This window comes from Aulostomus chinensis, chromosome 23 (genome assembly GCF_037954235.1).
Source record: "Aulostomus chinensis isolate RoL2024-O1b breed Wild chromosome 23, RoL_Achi_v1.0, whole genome shotgun sequence".
In the NCBI taxonomy this organism is placed as follows: Eukaryota; Metazoa; Chordata; class Actinopteri; order Syngnathiformes; family Aulostomidae; genus Aulostomus; species Aulostomus chinensis.
Window position 1 is genome coordinate 11271520 of NC_141342.1, and position 16576 is coordinate 11288095.

Genomic DNA, 16576 nt, shown 5'->3' on the forward strand with positions numbered 1-16576 from the left:
ATGGGCACCGGCAGAGCTGCATGTGTCTGACCTGCACATCGGGCCTCCAGTGTGTGAAGGTTATGTATGTGTGTGTGTGTGTGTGTGTGTGTGTGTGTGTGTGTGTGTGTGTGTGTGTGTGTAAGGTTATCTAGTTGAGGTGCGGACCAACCCACTGGCTCATTCTCCCAAACGACCTCAGTCAGGGTCAAGTCGAAGAGCATAAAGGTGGAACATTCAGAGGTGGAGACCAGCAGCTTGAAGCCGGCTCTCACTTTCCAGTCACAAGCAATTGCTGTTTCAAAGGCCTGTAGGTTTAGTGGGCACACACACACACACACACACACACACACACACACACACACACACACACACACACACACACACGTGCAATTAGCCGTTCGGACCGTGGCAGCTTCTCTCTGCTACTTCTCTTCCTGTGGAAGTGCTGACTAAATCAGCTATCAAGTGATTGTGATATGTATCTCTCCATGCTGCAGATATTTGGATGAGTCACGAGTCTCCTGCATCCAAGCTAAGCGTGTTCCACTTCGAATGTCTTTTACAAGTATGAATAGCACTATTCAGGGTGTTTTTAGAATGTTTTCTTTATATGTATTCAGATATATGCCAGGGAGTTATATTTAGCTCGGGTCCTTCTGGAGTCAGAAGGTTTAAAATTAGGAGGTGTCAGAATTCCAGTACAATTCTTAAGTTACTGTCAATAAACAGTAAAGGGCCGCTCTTAAAGGCGTAGTGCGCAGCGAAGGATGAATCATGGCATGATTGTGCGTGTGATAAGCTGCGAGGCAAAGTGTTTGTCTTCATAGTACAAAAGTGTAAATCTTCTACATGGTACTCATGTGCATTTACACATCTATATATCAATAGTGCACGCTGCCTGGGGGCCGGCAGTGTGTGTGTGTGTGTGTGAGTGTGTGTTTGTGGGTCCATCTGCACATTAGTGTTTGTAGGATCTGTTGACAGGGAAGCATGCAACATTTTATTTGCTCAAGGGCTGAAAAAACATATGGCGCTAGCAAGGGAGTGCTGTGATATGAGCCTGCTGAAAGCAATCTGGCCGGGGTAGAAATCAAGCCTGGGATCAGCATCCAGCTCAGCATTCGAACACACTGTATAATAAATAACAGGGCCGTGGAAGATCAAGCTTTAGTTACTCCATTGCCTTTATTTTCATCTCATTTGACGTTTATTTAACAGTCGAGCAGATGGATTATGAGGGATTGTAACGGGCGATACCTTTCGGGATGCATTTCTAATAAAATTTGTAAAACAAAGTTCCAGACCCCCGGACGCTCACCTAGCCGAGCACATGTTGCTGCATGTCACCCCCCCCCCTCTCTCTCCACTGCCTTTGCTGTCACTGTATACGGTGTTAACTATCAAGTAATAAAGTGTGTTTTCTGGTCATGTAATGTTGGTAACAACAACCAAGCAGGCTACTAAACATTGATAACTGATTTCATCTCAGTTACGACGAGGTGACTCAAGTTTAATGACCAATATCGACGTCTATTTAGCATAATTCAAAAGTTTTTTTGCCGTTTTAAAGTTTTGGTAAATAATGGAAATTCAATCTTCTTTGCGCCACAATTAAAAACCAAGTCAACACAAGGCGCCATTTTAGCTTTTTTTTAAAACACTGATTTGTTTTTTTTAATCGTCGCTTTACTCAAATGTGTATTTTGCCTTTCATGTACCCACAAACGGATGTCCTGAGCTCACATAGATGTTTTTTTTCACCGCCGCTTCACTTCTTCATGACACCAGAATGTTTATTTAACTTGAAGCTAATAGTGTACAACTACTAACAGCAAAAACTGTCCAAAAACATCTGAGTACAAACTCTCAAAAGCCTTGTTTGGTATAATCCAAGTCTTCTTTATCAAATTATATGCCCAAGAATCCACAAAACTCTGACTCGAGTGAAAACTGAATTGGATGAGTGTGGATGAGCGCTAAGGAGTGACAGCGTGGATGAGTGTTCGTGGATTACTGAGCACACAGCTGGATAAAGAAGCGGAGATTATTCAGCCACATACAGTACAAACATCAATATATACATGTTGTTAGCTATCAGTTGCCATTAGCTTCAAGCTAAATATATGTGGCTGGCTCTTTTTCTATTCTTGCGTCAAAAAGAAGGGATTTGGTGGGGAAAAATTGTCTTTGTTAAAAACCAAAAACCATTTTCTTTGTGTGAAGTACCACTTTAAATGCAGGTTGTGTGCAGAATTCTAATGACTGCAGATACTTTTGGTTCAGAGTTGCGCTAACTAACCAAAATCCTCAAAAAATAAAATAAAATAAAATCCACGTAACATTCAGCCATGTTTTCATGTTTTGTTGGACTTTATTACCATCAAACTAATTTCCGACTTAAATTTGAAGTCCGCTGAACATCTTTCTGATGTTAATTTGACATTCAGCCTGGGAATGAGTTTACACTGTCAACATACATCTACAATCTGTGCAATTAAAACAATTATCTGGAATGCAGTAATGAGGACTGTTTAAAAAAAAATTATAAAACCCACTGAACTCAGCAAGATTTTATATAAAATTACTACCAAGGCCCAAACCACTTCATCATTTAGTCTTCTTGGTCCACATAGAAACCGCAGTTTCCCAAAGTTTAGCATCTACAAGTGCTTTACTTGAGAGATGATGAGTCACACATTTGATTTTAAATGCATTTTCCAATATATTTCCATGCTATCAAATCTAAACTCCACTGAAATGTTATAAAATCTGCAGTATAAACACTTCCATGGCAACATCATCGTTCATCTGCTTCACGTTGCCCACCACTTGTACGGGGAGATCTCGTCCGCAGCTGCCCACCATTCAGTTTTCATCAAGTGGAGGGCAAACACTGATGAGGTCATTGCAGTACGGCATCTGGAGGAACAAGTGACCTCTATTTGTGATTTACTCTGATTCATATCGACTGAGTGATGGAGCGGCTTTGGGGAGTGCATCATACGTAAGGCTGTAACTCCAAACTAAAAGAATAAGCCCCAAAGAAAATCTGAAATACGCACACTTGTAATATAACCTTGCTATGCTCTTTATGGATGAAGAGGTGAGCCAAGTGGATCTTTCAGCTTTGGAACCCAGCGGTACAGATATCAGGAAGTATTTAGAAAAAAAAAAAAAAAAGGTCACGTAAAAGATATGGTTACCGTGGGAGACGCGTGTGAAGCCACGGGCGCTAAAGAGAGGAAAGCCACATAAACAACTGAGACTTTTATTTTGTTGTATTCATTTATTGTTCAATAAAAATAGATTTTAAAAAAAGTGACGTGATGTCTCCTTCATGACCTCGCCTGATGGATCTGCCAACAGCTCCTTGTAAACACGGGGTTTTATTTATTTATTTATTTTTCACCTCTCTCTTCTTCAAGCTTGATCTCCTCTTAAGATAACAGCCCCGCGTTTACTTCGCATTTCAGGCAGATACAGTACATTCACAACCCCTGCTTTTATTTCTCTACGCACAGTTCGGTTTATTTCTATGTTGTTGGTTTTTTTTTGCAATTTGTAAAAAAAAAACAAAACCCAAAAAACCAACAAGAACAACAAAAAAGACATGTAAGCGCTTGCACAGACTGTCAATAAAACCAATTACAACTTAGAACATCTGTTTGTTTTTTTTACAGTAGTTACAGGTAAACACATCTTTGAAGGTGGACTTTTGTAAACACTTTTTGACGGCGAGCAGTCGCGGCGTGAACGCTACAGTGACGGGGGCCACGTCCACACGCTTCGCTCTCATGGACTTGTGTGGTGCTACATGTGTTAGTGATGATTATTCAGATTGAAATCTATATTAAAAAAAAAACAAGAAGAAGAAGAAGGAATGAAATTGTCAGAAGTTATACTGTGTCCTGCGGTGAGACCAAAAAAAAAAAAAAAAAAAAAGCTGAAAAGGATGGTTGAAGTTTTTAAGAGACCTGGATGAGTGAGTCTTGATGTGGTTACTCTGAAAAAGGACAGTACCTGCATCAGTATTTTGGTAACAGAGGTCATTTACATATTAACGAAGTCCTTTTATTGACAGAAGTTCTTTTTGAAGCGTTTCAGTGTGGCTTTGCTGGAACCTCCTAATAACTTGAGTCATCCATTTCACACTAGAATCCCTTCGGGGGACTCCGTTCTTGACTTTTCTGGCGCATTTGAGAAAAAAACTAAACAAAACCACAGAACAAAACACTGAACTTATTAACTTTCAGCACAGCATGACCACAGTATTTAGATGTACTCAGCACAACTCTGGAAGGTTTACATGCTTTTTTTAACCATCAAAATAAAGAAAAGAGTCAAGTATTGCTTGTTTTTTGTATTTGTCAGTTTTAAAAACCCCAAATGAGCTGGTTTAGTTTTGTATTACTTCACAAGATGAGATGTTAGTTCGCTATGCTACAACTGTGTCTACTATACAGATTTGTTCACTACCAGGAGCAGCTGAGTGACAGACTGGCGTTCCAAACCATCAGGCCCATTGCATCCACAAGCAGAGACGCCAGCCCCCCTCTGTATTTCTCTCCTCCTTCCTGGCTTCTGGTCCCGATCCAGAGCCCACATCCTGGGAACACAGGGCCGAGCGGCTGCAGCCGACAGCTCTTTGGGAATGACACAGTGAGAGAGTTCATAGGAAAAGCCTTGTCCGCGTGTGGCCGGGGAGGCGATGACGCTGCCCATGTTGTTTTGGCAACGTGCACGGCCTGATGTGCTGGCGTCAATCAGGCCAGAAGTCAAAGAGATGCTCCGTTAATTTTGCTCAGCATCAAAATTTTTTAATGACTTCTGACAGCAGCAAAAAAAAAAAGACTTTCTCTTTGTTCTGGTTTGTTGTTGTTCGTTTGGGTTCTGATGAGTTTCTGATGTTCATTAAAAAAAAGTCTGTAGGAAAGATCATTTTTCATGGAAAGTGATCCTGGGAGTAGCATCGTCAGATGACAATAAAGAAACAGACAATAAGTCAGTGTTCTAGCTGCAGTTGTGTGTGGACACGTGAGAGAGAAAAAGCTGCGTTCAGAGTTTGTGCTAATGTTCGCTTCTGATTTAAGTGGTAGCTCATTTTCATTTTAATGCACACAACTCCTAAAAGCTTTCCTTGTCTTTTTCTCTCTGTGAGTTGTCACACCGTGGTGGCTCGGCTGTGTTTGAGCGCTAACGGTGAATACTCTTTAACGCGAACGCACAGCTTGCCTCTTAGCCAGGGGTTCTGGAGCTCCAGGGGACAGAAGTCATCCTGAAGCCATTTTTCTCTGTTGTCCACCACCAGTACGAGGCCAAAGTGCTTCAACTGTTCAGGACTATAGTAAACACCCTGGTCCTGTTCGCTGCTGCCACTGAGCAAACGCCGAGACACCACGTTCATCTCCTGCACCACCAGCTGCACCATCTCCCTCGCTGACGTGCACGGGGTGACACAGAGCTGGAAGAGAGGAGCAGACGCTATTCAGGTTTGTCAAAAACACAGATGCAGGTTAAAGGTGAATGACTCGTAACGGTAGGGACACCTTAACGCTGGTCTCCTTTGGCAGGCCGGTGCGGTACTGCGGGTACACTCGGAGCGTGGCGTGGCAGCCTTTGCTGAGGGCAGCAGGTAATGGCGAGGAGAGCCTCTGGGTGCCGCTGTCTTCTGATAACGTTCGTGCAGGTGGGAGTTGAGGGAGGCAGCGCTCGGCTGAGCAGCAGCGGTCTACTGATGAAGGCCTGTGCCACCTTCTCTGTGGGGAGGTGGAGGGGCAGGAGCACGTTGTGTGGTGGGAGTAAGGATGGTGATGGGCTGAGGTGGTGGAGGGGAACTCCAGACTGCTGGTTCTCACACAGAAAGCCTGTCGCTTCTCGGTGATGTGTAACAGCTCAATCTGCCTGCTTGGCAAGATGAAGTCGCTGTCGAACAGCTCTGGCGCCCCCCTCCGTCTTTCCCCTCCACACCGAACTGCACCCCCCCCTCCTCCGCATCTTTCAACTTCCCTCCCATGCTGCGGTTCTGAGGCCTGGAGGACGTCTGGTGTTGAATCTCTAAGCGCTCTCCCTCCTCGTCCTCCCCCCCCGCCGCTGCCATCACTACGCAGGAAGCCGCGAGGCTCAAGGGACGCAGAGGATGAGAGGGGTGAGGAGGGCAGCAGGTCCAGCTCACGGGGGCTCTGGGCACGACTGGAGTCGTAGTCGCTGTCGGTGGTCAGGAAGACCTCGGATGAGCCCTCCTCATCTGACAGCCCCGCAAAATCTGAAGAACATTTATCAACATAACCATGAAGTATTAAAACTCTTATTTTTGAAAGTTCCATTTCAAAGAAGCCGACGAACCTGAATGTTTGCGACAGGGTTCAGGTGAATGCAGGGGGGAGGGCATGAAGTCTGGCTGGGACGAGGTGGAGGGAGGCTTGTCAGGCAACACTTCCTTGGAGAAGTCAATGATCCAGCTAATGGAGATGCCTCCCGTGGGCTGTTTGTAGCGGGCGTACTGCAAAGCGTCCATGATCCACCTCGCGTCCCGCCACACCTCCTCCATTTGCTGTTGCACAGAAAACAGGAAGATAACTCAGGAGAGACTACAGGACATGGATGTTGCAGCAGGATGATGGCGGCTCCTACAGTACCTGCATGTGCTCTTGCACCTGCTGGTGTTTCTTCTTAGCAACGAGGAGCTCGGCCTCAGAGAAAGCTTCCCGTAGTGCCTGCTGGGACATGAGCGACTCCAGCTCCAGTAACGCTGACACCCTGCAGTACTGGCCGATGAAACTGGGGCAGTAGGTGTTAAAATGGACTGGCAGGGAGAATCAAGAAGCAATAGATTGAAGAGAAGTGTGTAACAGCAAAAGAAATCTGAAACTGTTGTGTGCAAGAAAGATCTAAAAATGTTCAATACTGACCCAGTTCAAAGATCTGCAGCGGCAGGGTGAGGAAGCCTGAGCGGGGGGAGTAGGGGTTGTTCTGACCAGGAGCAGTGCAGACTTCATCGGATGGTGGCAGCAGGAGCAAGAAGGACACTTTACCTCCAAACTCCAATACTTCCTGGCTGTAAATTCGGAAGTCTTGTACCTAGAAACACACAGAAGGGAGATCTTCGTGGAACCAGAGTGGGAAAGTTCCAACGGTGCTGGCCGCTGTTACTAACATGCACATTCGCTCAATGTTGGTATTGAATTGAAACACAAAAAAAAGGAAAATAACATTTCTCACTAATTTAAAGGTCTACGGTCTTTTTTGGAGAAAAGCTCCAACCACCAAGAGTCGTGGATTTGCATTGCTTCAGCAATGCCACTCACAACTCACTGACGGGGAAGGGAAATACGGCAGAATGCAGTAAATGTTCTAAAAGAACAAGCAAGGAAATGAAGCAGTTTTGTATCTCAAAGGTCATTTAGCTTTTCCTCCTACTGTGGTGTGGTGTTTATTCCACAGAAAAAATAAAGAAAACAACAGACATTGAAATTTAATGACACTCCCTGACTTTAAAACAACATTAAAAAGATTGAAAGTGCCATTTTGTCTATATTTGGAAAGAACTGCCAATATTAACAACTCTTATTTACTTACTTGCTTGGTTTACAGCTCCAAAAACATTCTTAATTAAGTTAATAGCCTTCTGACATGTTGATCAAAACTGAACATTCTCAACTTCCTGAAATACGCACACTTGTAATATTTTTGTGGCATTTTTGTGAAGAGCTGATGTTCACAATGAGGCGAGCAGCAAGTGTATGTGTGTGTTTGCGCCGTACTTGCAGTCCGTTAGGTTCTATAAGTTGAAAGAGTCCTGCTGCTGGAACAGTGGGTGGTAAAATGCGAAAGCCAAATGGACAATGACTGCCAATGTGATGGAAATTCAGCCCATGTTCTTTTACAGAAATCATGTAGAATTAGTGGTCTAACCAGAACTGGCTGGAAACCCACTGGAATCATTTTCATTGCTTTGCACTCTTGCTGCTGCGTGTCTGCGGGACTGTAATTGTATATTGTTTGAAGATTTGTCTAACAGCTCCATGGTCAAAAATCATTCTACACCAAAATAACATGAGAGTGTGCATTCTCACTATGGAAACCCATCGACTGAGCGCACAGTTTGTCCCCTGGCTTGCTCAGACCTGATTGCCGGGCACGTTGATGTGGGCCATCAGGTCCTTGATGGCACCGCGCAGGTCCTGTAGGAGGTGATGTGGACCACTCTGTACATCTTGGTCCATTTCCAAAGACTCCTCCAGACAGCTGAGGGCCTGCAGCCACTGCCACTCTTCTCTAAAACAACACGAACACACGCGCAAACGGGTCAGATGTCATATTCAGGCGCCCGTGGTCAAATCCAATTCCCACGAACATACAAATTGGTCCATCACCTAGACACATTGCTGTTGTCCCGTATCTTGGTGTGACAGAGGACATTGGGGAGTTTCTGCGGCACCAGTGCACGGATCTGCTCCACCGATGTACACAGCTTCAGGTATCCCAGGTATAAGCCCGGAGACAACAGCTTCCTGCTCCGTCGGTGGTAGGCCAGCTTCTCCTGTCAGCAGCAGGTGGACAGAAAAGATGGGAATCTTATTTGTTTTCCTCCAAAAATAATAATTGAGATCATGTCTCGATGTTTTGGCTGTTGTCCTTGAGAGACTTCAACGTTCCGTGTTTGAAGTGGAAGTCAGCACATTTTCACGAATTTCTTAAAAACGATTTGTTCATTTCTGACTGCAAAACAAATATTTCAGTGAACTGTGGTTTTTCCAAAGGGATTCTTTCACTATTGTTTCGGAAACCACAAGGCCAAAGCAACTAACGCTGGAGACAAAATACTATTGCAACAATGGTATCGAGTTTACTGGGCTGAACTTGACAAAACCAGTGAGTGGTTCAGTGCCAGTTACGCAAAAGATTAGAGTCAACGCATCCATTATACTGAACATATACAGGCGTTTACAGTTGCTATAGCCTTAGTGTGAATTTTTTAAAAATTCAGCCTTAGTCAAATATCCTTGTTGTGGTCATCATTTTTAGTCACCCGCATCCTGTTTTCATTGAGTCAAGTCTTACATGATGAATAGTCTGAGCATTTTAGTCAAAGAAAATTGGAACTACTGACCTTGATTTCCTTTGTGAGTTTGAACCCTCTTCTTTTTTTGGACATTTGATTTGGATTTTAGATTGTTTCAGTCCTCTGACTGAAACGCATATTTGTTTTAGTTAAATTTTCGTCACTTGTTTTTTGGAGATGCCTCAGTCTTTTGGTTTGACAGCGCATCTGCCCATCCCATTTTTCACTGACATAATACCTCTGGAGGCGGCGGCATGGCTCAGAGGTAGGGTGGCCGGCTGTCTACCATCCGAAGGATCGCTGGTTCGATCCTCACTTCCCCTGGTGACCATTTCGAAGAATCCTTGAGCAAGATACTGAACCCCTAATTGCTCCTGATGGCCCTGTGACAGACTGGTGACCCGTACAGGGTGAACCCTGCCTCTTGCCCAATGTCAGCTGGGATGGGCACTTAACGGATAAGCAGTATAGAAAAAGGAAGAAATGCAAATATCTCTGGAACGCCTTGAAGGAATTCAAAAAAAGCTCAAATGTCCACTGGGACTGCAGGATGAACCGTAAACATTTTGGTGTTCAAAGGTCCAGGTCCAGGTCTCTGTACCCTCACATGTCTGCGTAATATATCTGGTAGGTCTCCAAGATATTTCTAATAAGGCTCAAATGTCCACTGGGACTCAAGAATAAAGTTAAAAGATTTTGGTGGTCAAAGGTCAGAGTCATTCCACCCTAACATGTCTGTGTCATATTCCATAGGGATTTTAAATGCGGGTCAAACATCCACTGGGACAGAGAATGAACTGGATCAACTTTAAGGGAATTTTACCAAAACTGCCACAGAGTCCACTGGGACTCCAGGATGGTCCCAAGAGATTTTTGGTGTTCAAAGGTCAAGGTCACTGTCATCTAACATGGGTATGTTATCAGTAATATTATCTTTAATGTAATATCTCAGGTACACCTAAAAGGAAATTCTTCAGATTTTGCTCAAATGTCCACTGGGACTTACGAACGAACGGAATAGAATTTGGCAGTCAAATGTCAAGGTCACTGTGACAGGCATACAAGTGTGGTGCATTATGTTTAGACTTTTAGTCTTGTTTTAGAAGTTTTAGCTTTGTAATTTTAGTTTCATTATTGCTAGTTTTAGTTGACAAAATTTGAAACGGGACAGTTAGTGAATATTTTCATTCTAGTTTTGGTGGATAAATTTAACACCACACTGTCAGAATGAGCAGGTTTAAAAGTAGAAGGACCGTCTTTGGCATTCAAGCCTCGGATGTAAGACTTGAACTTTGTTAATTTGAAGGTGTCCTGACAAAGCAGACAAATGGAGCAGGAGCCATAATGATTAATGCTTGGGAAAATGAAGAGCACATTTCAGTTTTTAAACCTATTGTTTCAGCCACGGAGCCTCATGTTTATCTGTTTAAAGAACACTACATTGATTCCAATAAATAAATGTCTTCCAGTACTTTTTTGGGGCATTTTGTTGTTGACAAAGTGCTTTTCACTACACTGTTTCAACTGGGGGAACAAGAAAATGCAAAGAATGAGCCTGATAAAAACCACAACCGCCGCTGACAAACCCTCCTCCCATTCCTTCCTAACTGCTGTGGAAGCAGGCTGTCTCCAAAACAAAAGCAAAAATAACACATTTTCCAAAACTGAATTATAATTCTAGCGCCGTCTTCTATTCTTGCAGGGACCTACGTGCAGCGTGATAAGAAGCATGTCCAAGGCAGTGGGCTCTTCAGGGGACGAGATGGACTTGCGTTGTAACTGGAGTTTGCAAAGCTGCGTCCAGTGTACGCCGTCCAGATTTGGACAAGTATTCATGTCCTTCAGGAGCACCAGCAGGGCATTACCATGCTTGTCTTTGATCGGCTCAAAATACACCTGACCTATGTCCTGGGTTCCCAAAATTCCCTGAGGAAAGGCATAGACACATTGTAAATGTTACACATCTTTTAACTTAATAGTGATTAACTCATAGTTTGAGATGTCACACTACCTGTAGAAGAGAGACAGCTTGCAGCATCTTGAGGCGGGTCTGCAGGGTACAGGAACAAGACGTCTGGGTGGGACTGAGACACTGCTGCAGCCAGGGAATCTCCTCCCACAAGTAGGACACCTGGTGTGGGGAAAAATGAGGACTGAATATTCATCCGAGGACAACAGCTCCAGCCAGTTCTGTTTGCAGCGTTCATATCCATCCAGCCACTTTCAACATTTTAGTCAACATTGATGACTCTTGATCTTTCTCATCCTTCATCTATCCTCCTCTACCTTAGTAAACCAGAGGAAGTCTTGCATGAGGGAGCTGGGGTAGGAATCTTCAACCTCCACAATAGGAATCTGGTCCTCTGGGGTCACCAGGACATTGTCATCTCTGTAGAGTATGGTTGTCAGATACAGTCCTCTGAAGAGTAACACACAAGGAGAATCTGTGTTACAGAAGATGACAAACAAAGCGTTCCTTTCACGTGACAGACAGATGGTCATGTCGTTTATTTACCTTTTCAAGCTTTTTACAAATTTGCTGGTGGGTTGAAAGAGGTGGCGCAGGCTTTTGGACACAGAGTGTTTCCTGCCTTGTGGTGGAGCTTTGCACTGTTCTGAAATAAAAGACAATTTCAGTTGTTAATTTTTCTTAAATTAGAGAACATTTCTTTACTTCTCTTGCTTGTGACTGGCTGCCTGACTTTCTCACCAATGGGCGCCTCTGTCCTGACAAACTCTCAACACATCTTGCCCAGTGACGTCCAGTGACAGCCCGTCACCTAATTGACAACAAATCTGACACGTCCAACAACATGGTCAGAGTGGATTTTTTCTTTCTTTTTTTAACTTTTCATGCGCTCCAGTGGCACAGCACCATTTGACAGTCACGCCGGCTGCCAAGAGCAGACTATGGGCCTTGAGGGAACCACTAGCTCTCAAATCCCAGAGGGACACTAACTGTGTATTTGTATGTGTGTGTGTTGTGTGTTTACCTGCACATACTTTAGCCGCTGGAGCAAGGCACATCTAGAGCTATGGCCATGTGATTGGAGCCAAGGAGCTGTAGTAATATATGTGTGTGTGTGTGTGTGTGTGTGTGTGTGTGTGTGTGTGTGTGTGTGTGTGTGTGTGTGTGTGTGTGTCTTAACCCTTCACCACTCACTGACAGGGAGGTCAGTTAAGTCTGTGGGGACATGTTTATTTTTAGTGGGCCTTGAGGGGGTTGGAGGCGAGAGAGGGAGGTGTGTGTGTGTATATATGTGTTTGTGTGGGCGCCTGTTGGTGAGATAACGCACCTCCCAACTCATTAGAAACTTTCAGCCCCCAAAACCCTTCACAGATTCCCCCCTTCTCCCCTCCCAGGTGATCTTACTCTAGCCCCAGGCCACTTAAAGTCAATAAATCCCCCCATTCAGGACTCGAAATGAACTAATTTTCTCTTCAGGTGGACAAGACGAGGTGGAGTAACAAGAAAAAACAGCACCCCCACCGACCTCTCTCACCTCCCCAAATTTTCTCTCGATTCGTGAGTGTGTTTCAGCTCTAGTCCTCCTGGCCAAAGTCCCTGTTTGACACTGAGTAAGACAGACAAGTAGGCCTGACTGCTGGGGTGCCAGTGTTAGTCAAGGCCTCTTTCACAGTTTAATTAATAGTGTTTGGACAAGGGGGAGAGGGTGGGCTATACGGCGGGCTTACTTTAGGGTGTGCGTACATGGACATGTGGGAGACGGAGCTGAGCGCCTGTACTTGAATATTTGTGTCTGTTCGCGTACATGTGTATCTATGTGTGTGCCTGTCTATCTGTATGTGTATATATGTATGGACAGTAGACAGGACAACTGGCGGGCTGTGGAGGTTGGAGAAGGAGGAGGGTGGGGTGGGGGTGGGGGGCAGCAGTAGTCAGTGTAATTTATGCCCTCTCCCAACTCCAGCCTAGAACTCGTCTCTTACAGGAATAACAAACATGACCCCGGGACACGCCACCTTGGCTACCGTGCCTGAACTTTCAAGCTCAATCACTCACCGTCTGAAGAACCACGAGCAACTCAATACTGACTATTATATTGAGCATCACCCTCCTGCTCCTGTGCCCTCCGGCCACAGTGGACAATAGTAAGTGGTGAGTGTGTTGGGGGTGGCAGAGAGAGAGAGAGACAGACTGCTCAATGCTAAATGTACTTTCACATCATGTAAAAAGAGTCAGTGTGGACAGGTTTTGACACTTATGGGTGCAGCTTACAGCCAGCAGTGTATGAGGATATAAACAGTGTGAGTGTGAGAGAAGTTGATCTGCACTTTGTCACAAAGAGAGAGGTATTCAACGCAGGAAGGGCTGAGTCATGGAAAGACGAATAAAGAGGTGAAGGGGGGGGGGGGCTGTGAAGACAGAAGGGAGGGTATTATTTTTGAGGTGGCATGTCATTTTAGGCTGTATGACCCCCCACCCCACCCCCTTAAAGTACTTGTCGTGCTTGAGATTTTTAAGTGTCTGTCAAGGTGAGATGAAACAGAGTCATCGGGGAGACATGTTACACCTGCAGGTTGAAGCATCAATTGCTCATGTGCATGTTTGTTTACACGTGAGAATATTTCTGTAACATGAACTACACGGTGTCTCGAAAATTCAGATGTGTTTGTTTAAAATGTGGCGGGGGTTTAGTGAAAACGATAGTGGCTCAGGTTAATGTCAGCCGCTCATACCTCAGCTCAGACTGCGTTTCACTTCAACCTCAGCACTTCATCTGGTAAATAGATATTAAAAAACAAACCAAAAAAAAAAACGTCCTCCAGGTCGAGAATGTCTTTAGCCATAAAGTTTGATACATTTTTTTCCACTGGGGATTAAAGATGCACACATAATTTATCCTTCCACAATTGATAATCCACATTTGCCCGCATGCCTGATGTATTTCACACCACCTCTATCTTACCTTTTGAATTATGCAGAGCACTGCCGAGAGTCTCATCAGCGTCAGCAAAGATAGACCGAAAACGATCTGCAGATAGTCCAACTAATATCAAATCAGTTTTGCATATTAAAACAATTATACTTTTTGGGAACATCTTAAGTGTTTTTTTTTGTTTCTTTTTTACACCATCACGCACAGTGTATGGGTAAATAAAAACCCGGTCAATGTTCTTTCTTACAAATCTCGACTTATCAGACTGTAATTTATGATTCAAATAGAGGGCATGAGAGAGCGTATACCTCGGCCAATGTTTGACAAGCAGCAGTTAGCGGGCCCTTGCACCCCAGCCTACGTCGGAGTGTGTGGCTGTTTAACTCAGTGGGAGAGAGATGGAGCCTGATATTTGGATTTTGAATGAAGGAAAAGACTTATGTGCGCACTGTGGTGCAAATATCACTTCCTGCATCCAGTAGGTGGTGCTAGGAAACACACATTGACCTATACTATGTTGCTGTAAATCACGTGAAGACAAGACATAAGGCTTACTTCCTGTGACCAACTGGAAGGTGGAGCAATGACTTAAATCTGGCTTGTACATTTTATGTATTGACAGTACATATTGACTGCTATGTAGTTCATTGTATTCAGCTCTACTGTTTGAAATAAGGTTAATGCTAGCTCGCTTTAATTTTTTTCCCTTTCGCTGATTGTTACTGGCGCTGCACATATAGCAACACTGCAGACGGACACTTGAGCAATGAGTACAAAGCAGAGAATCCAATCACAAGCCTGGAAGGCAATGAGGCTTATCCAATTGGTAGCAGAGGGGGGCAGGTGTTTGTTAGCCAATCAGAAGCAGAGCAGTGCAGGTGTTTGTTAGCCAATCAGAAGCAGAGCAGGGGCAGGTTTTCCCAGAATGCTTGGTTGAAAAATAAATAACATGAGCTGACGTCCAATAACAAGTTTTCTCTTCTATGGTGAATTGGCCACCTTGACTCATTAACACCATTTAGAGTTATCTCACAGTCCTGATCCATCACGACCCCCACTAGGAGGAGTATGTAAAAGTATAAAAAAAAAAAAACAGCTAAGAACATATACTGTAATTTCCTGTTTCCACCTGTTGGTGCTATGGCTTCCTTGCATGCTCACACTACCCTTCTTAAACTTTGGCAAAAATCAGCTTCATAGTTTTTGTGTAATTTTCCTGGGAGTCAAACACACAAAACAGCAGAAAGACAATTGCTGCTAAGAACACTGGTTGAGGTATTAGATGAAAGTCACATGACTGAAGGCCATTCTCAGGGGCAAGGTTAGGCTTGCTAATAGCAACATCCATGTGTTAGGACCAAAGCTTTGCAGAACCTCCCCACTGAAATGTGTGTTAAACGATGATATATCCGCTGTCCACTATTATTGAATCAACTTGGTGGAATCATGGATTTGACTAACCATTTGATTACAAAGGGCAGCTGTATAAACCGTTACAATGATCATAAGAATGAAACTTGTGCAGTTGATCATACCATGACAGACACAATGGCGGTGAGCTTCTTTGATCTGCCCAAGGAGCTGGTCTAGCGCCTCCTTCTGGCCTCTCTGACGGGGAGCCCGACCCTCGATGTCCCTCCAACCTGCAGAGAGAACAGAGGGTATATTTTGTAGAAGCAACATTATGTATTCATCGCAATCCTCAGACGGGTCTAGTTCACAATTAAAACCACTATCATCAATTTGATCAATTATAGTAAATCAAAGCTGATTAAATGAGTGTGCTGAAAATGTAAGAATTCATGCTTTTGTAAGATTTGGGGTTTGAAGTCCTAGTTGTACGATTATATACACAAATAGACGGTTTGGACCATCACATTAGCACTATACAGTCTTACAGTAGCCAGGACAATATCAATCTTTGTGTGCTGAGAGACATTTTTTGGGGCTTTAAAGAGATGAGGTGCAGAGTACCTGCTCTATATCTGATCCTGCTGATGAGTGATGTTATGGCATATTACCTTTTACGTCATATACTCTTTTTTAGTGTTTTCACAGAACCTACTGTGCTTCATAGAAAGATGCTATTCTGGCTAATGTGACGTTCATAGAGCGCTGACATCTGCCCCCGAAGCATCTAAAAGTAGGAGTGTGACGCTGCCCGCGTCTCCGACAGGTCTGGTGTGTGTACCAACATATTGTATATAAACAGACAGCTGTGGTTAGGTGACTGGCACACGGACCTGCTGTTGCAGGTACAATCAGTATGTACACGCACGTAAACAGACATGCAAACATCATGGCGGTAGTGCGCAAAGTAACACACCTCCTAAAGCAAACACCTCTACACCTTTATCTCACTCTTTTGTCCAATTTTCTATTTATATGGGGAAATTTACTAACATGTCAACAAAATGCAACTACCTTCCACCGTAAGAATAATATAAAAAAAAAAACTACATTTTATATATATCACAATCACATTATATATATCACAATCACACAAAAAAAACTTTCATATAAAGCGGCCCTTCTCTGTTAGCAAGCCAGCATCCCTCATTTGCTCACAGGAGGATGTGTCAGCGATAACCCACCCTCCCCCTCTCCCCCTACCACCATCACCCACCACCCT

At 44.0% G+C, this 16576-nt stretch overlaps 1 protein-coding gene across 5 annotated transcripts in view; it reads right to left on the reverse strand.

Annotated features, from left to right (window-relative positions):
- Positions 1-3268: 3268 nt before the first annotated feature.
- The window catches only part of ankfn1b (ankyrin repeat and fibronectin type III domain containing 1b), a 159764-nt gene continuing 146456 nt past the window's right edge, over positions 3269-16576 (reverse strand). For all 5 annotated transcript variants that reach the window (XM_086194516.1, XM_086194515.1, XM_086194514.1 and 2 more), the window contains 12 exons: positions 15480-15587; positions 11559-11658; positions 11330-11462; positions 11055-11174; positions 10754-10969; positions 8355-8521; positions 8106-8256; positions 6891-7059; positions 6618-6784; positions 6325-6532; positions 5529-6244; positions 3269-5443 (listed from right to left, as the gene is read on the reverse strand). In XM_086194516.1, the coding sequence (XP_086050642.1) occupies positions 5144-5443; positions 5529-6244; positions 6325-6532; positions 6618-6784; positions 6891-7059; positions 8106-8256; positions 8355-8521; positions 10754-10969; positions 11055-11174; positions 11330-11462; positions 11559-11658; positions 15480-15587 (2555 nt within the window). In that variant the 3' untranslated portion in view covers positions 3269-5143. The remainder of the gene's footprint in view (positions 5444-5528; positions 6245-6324; positions 6533-6617; positions 6785-6890; positions 7060-8105; positions 8257-8354; positions 8522-10753; positions 10970-11054; positions 11175-11329; positions 11463-11558; positions 11659-15479; positions 15588-16576) is intronic.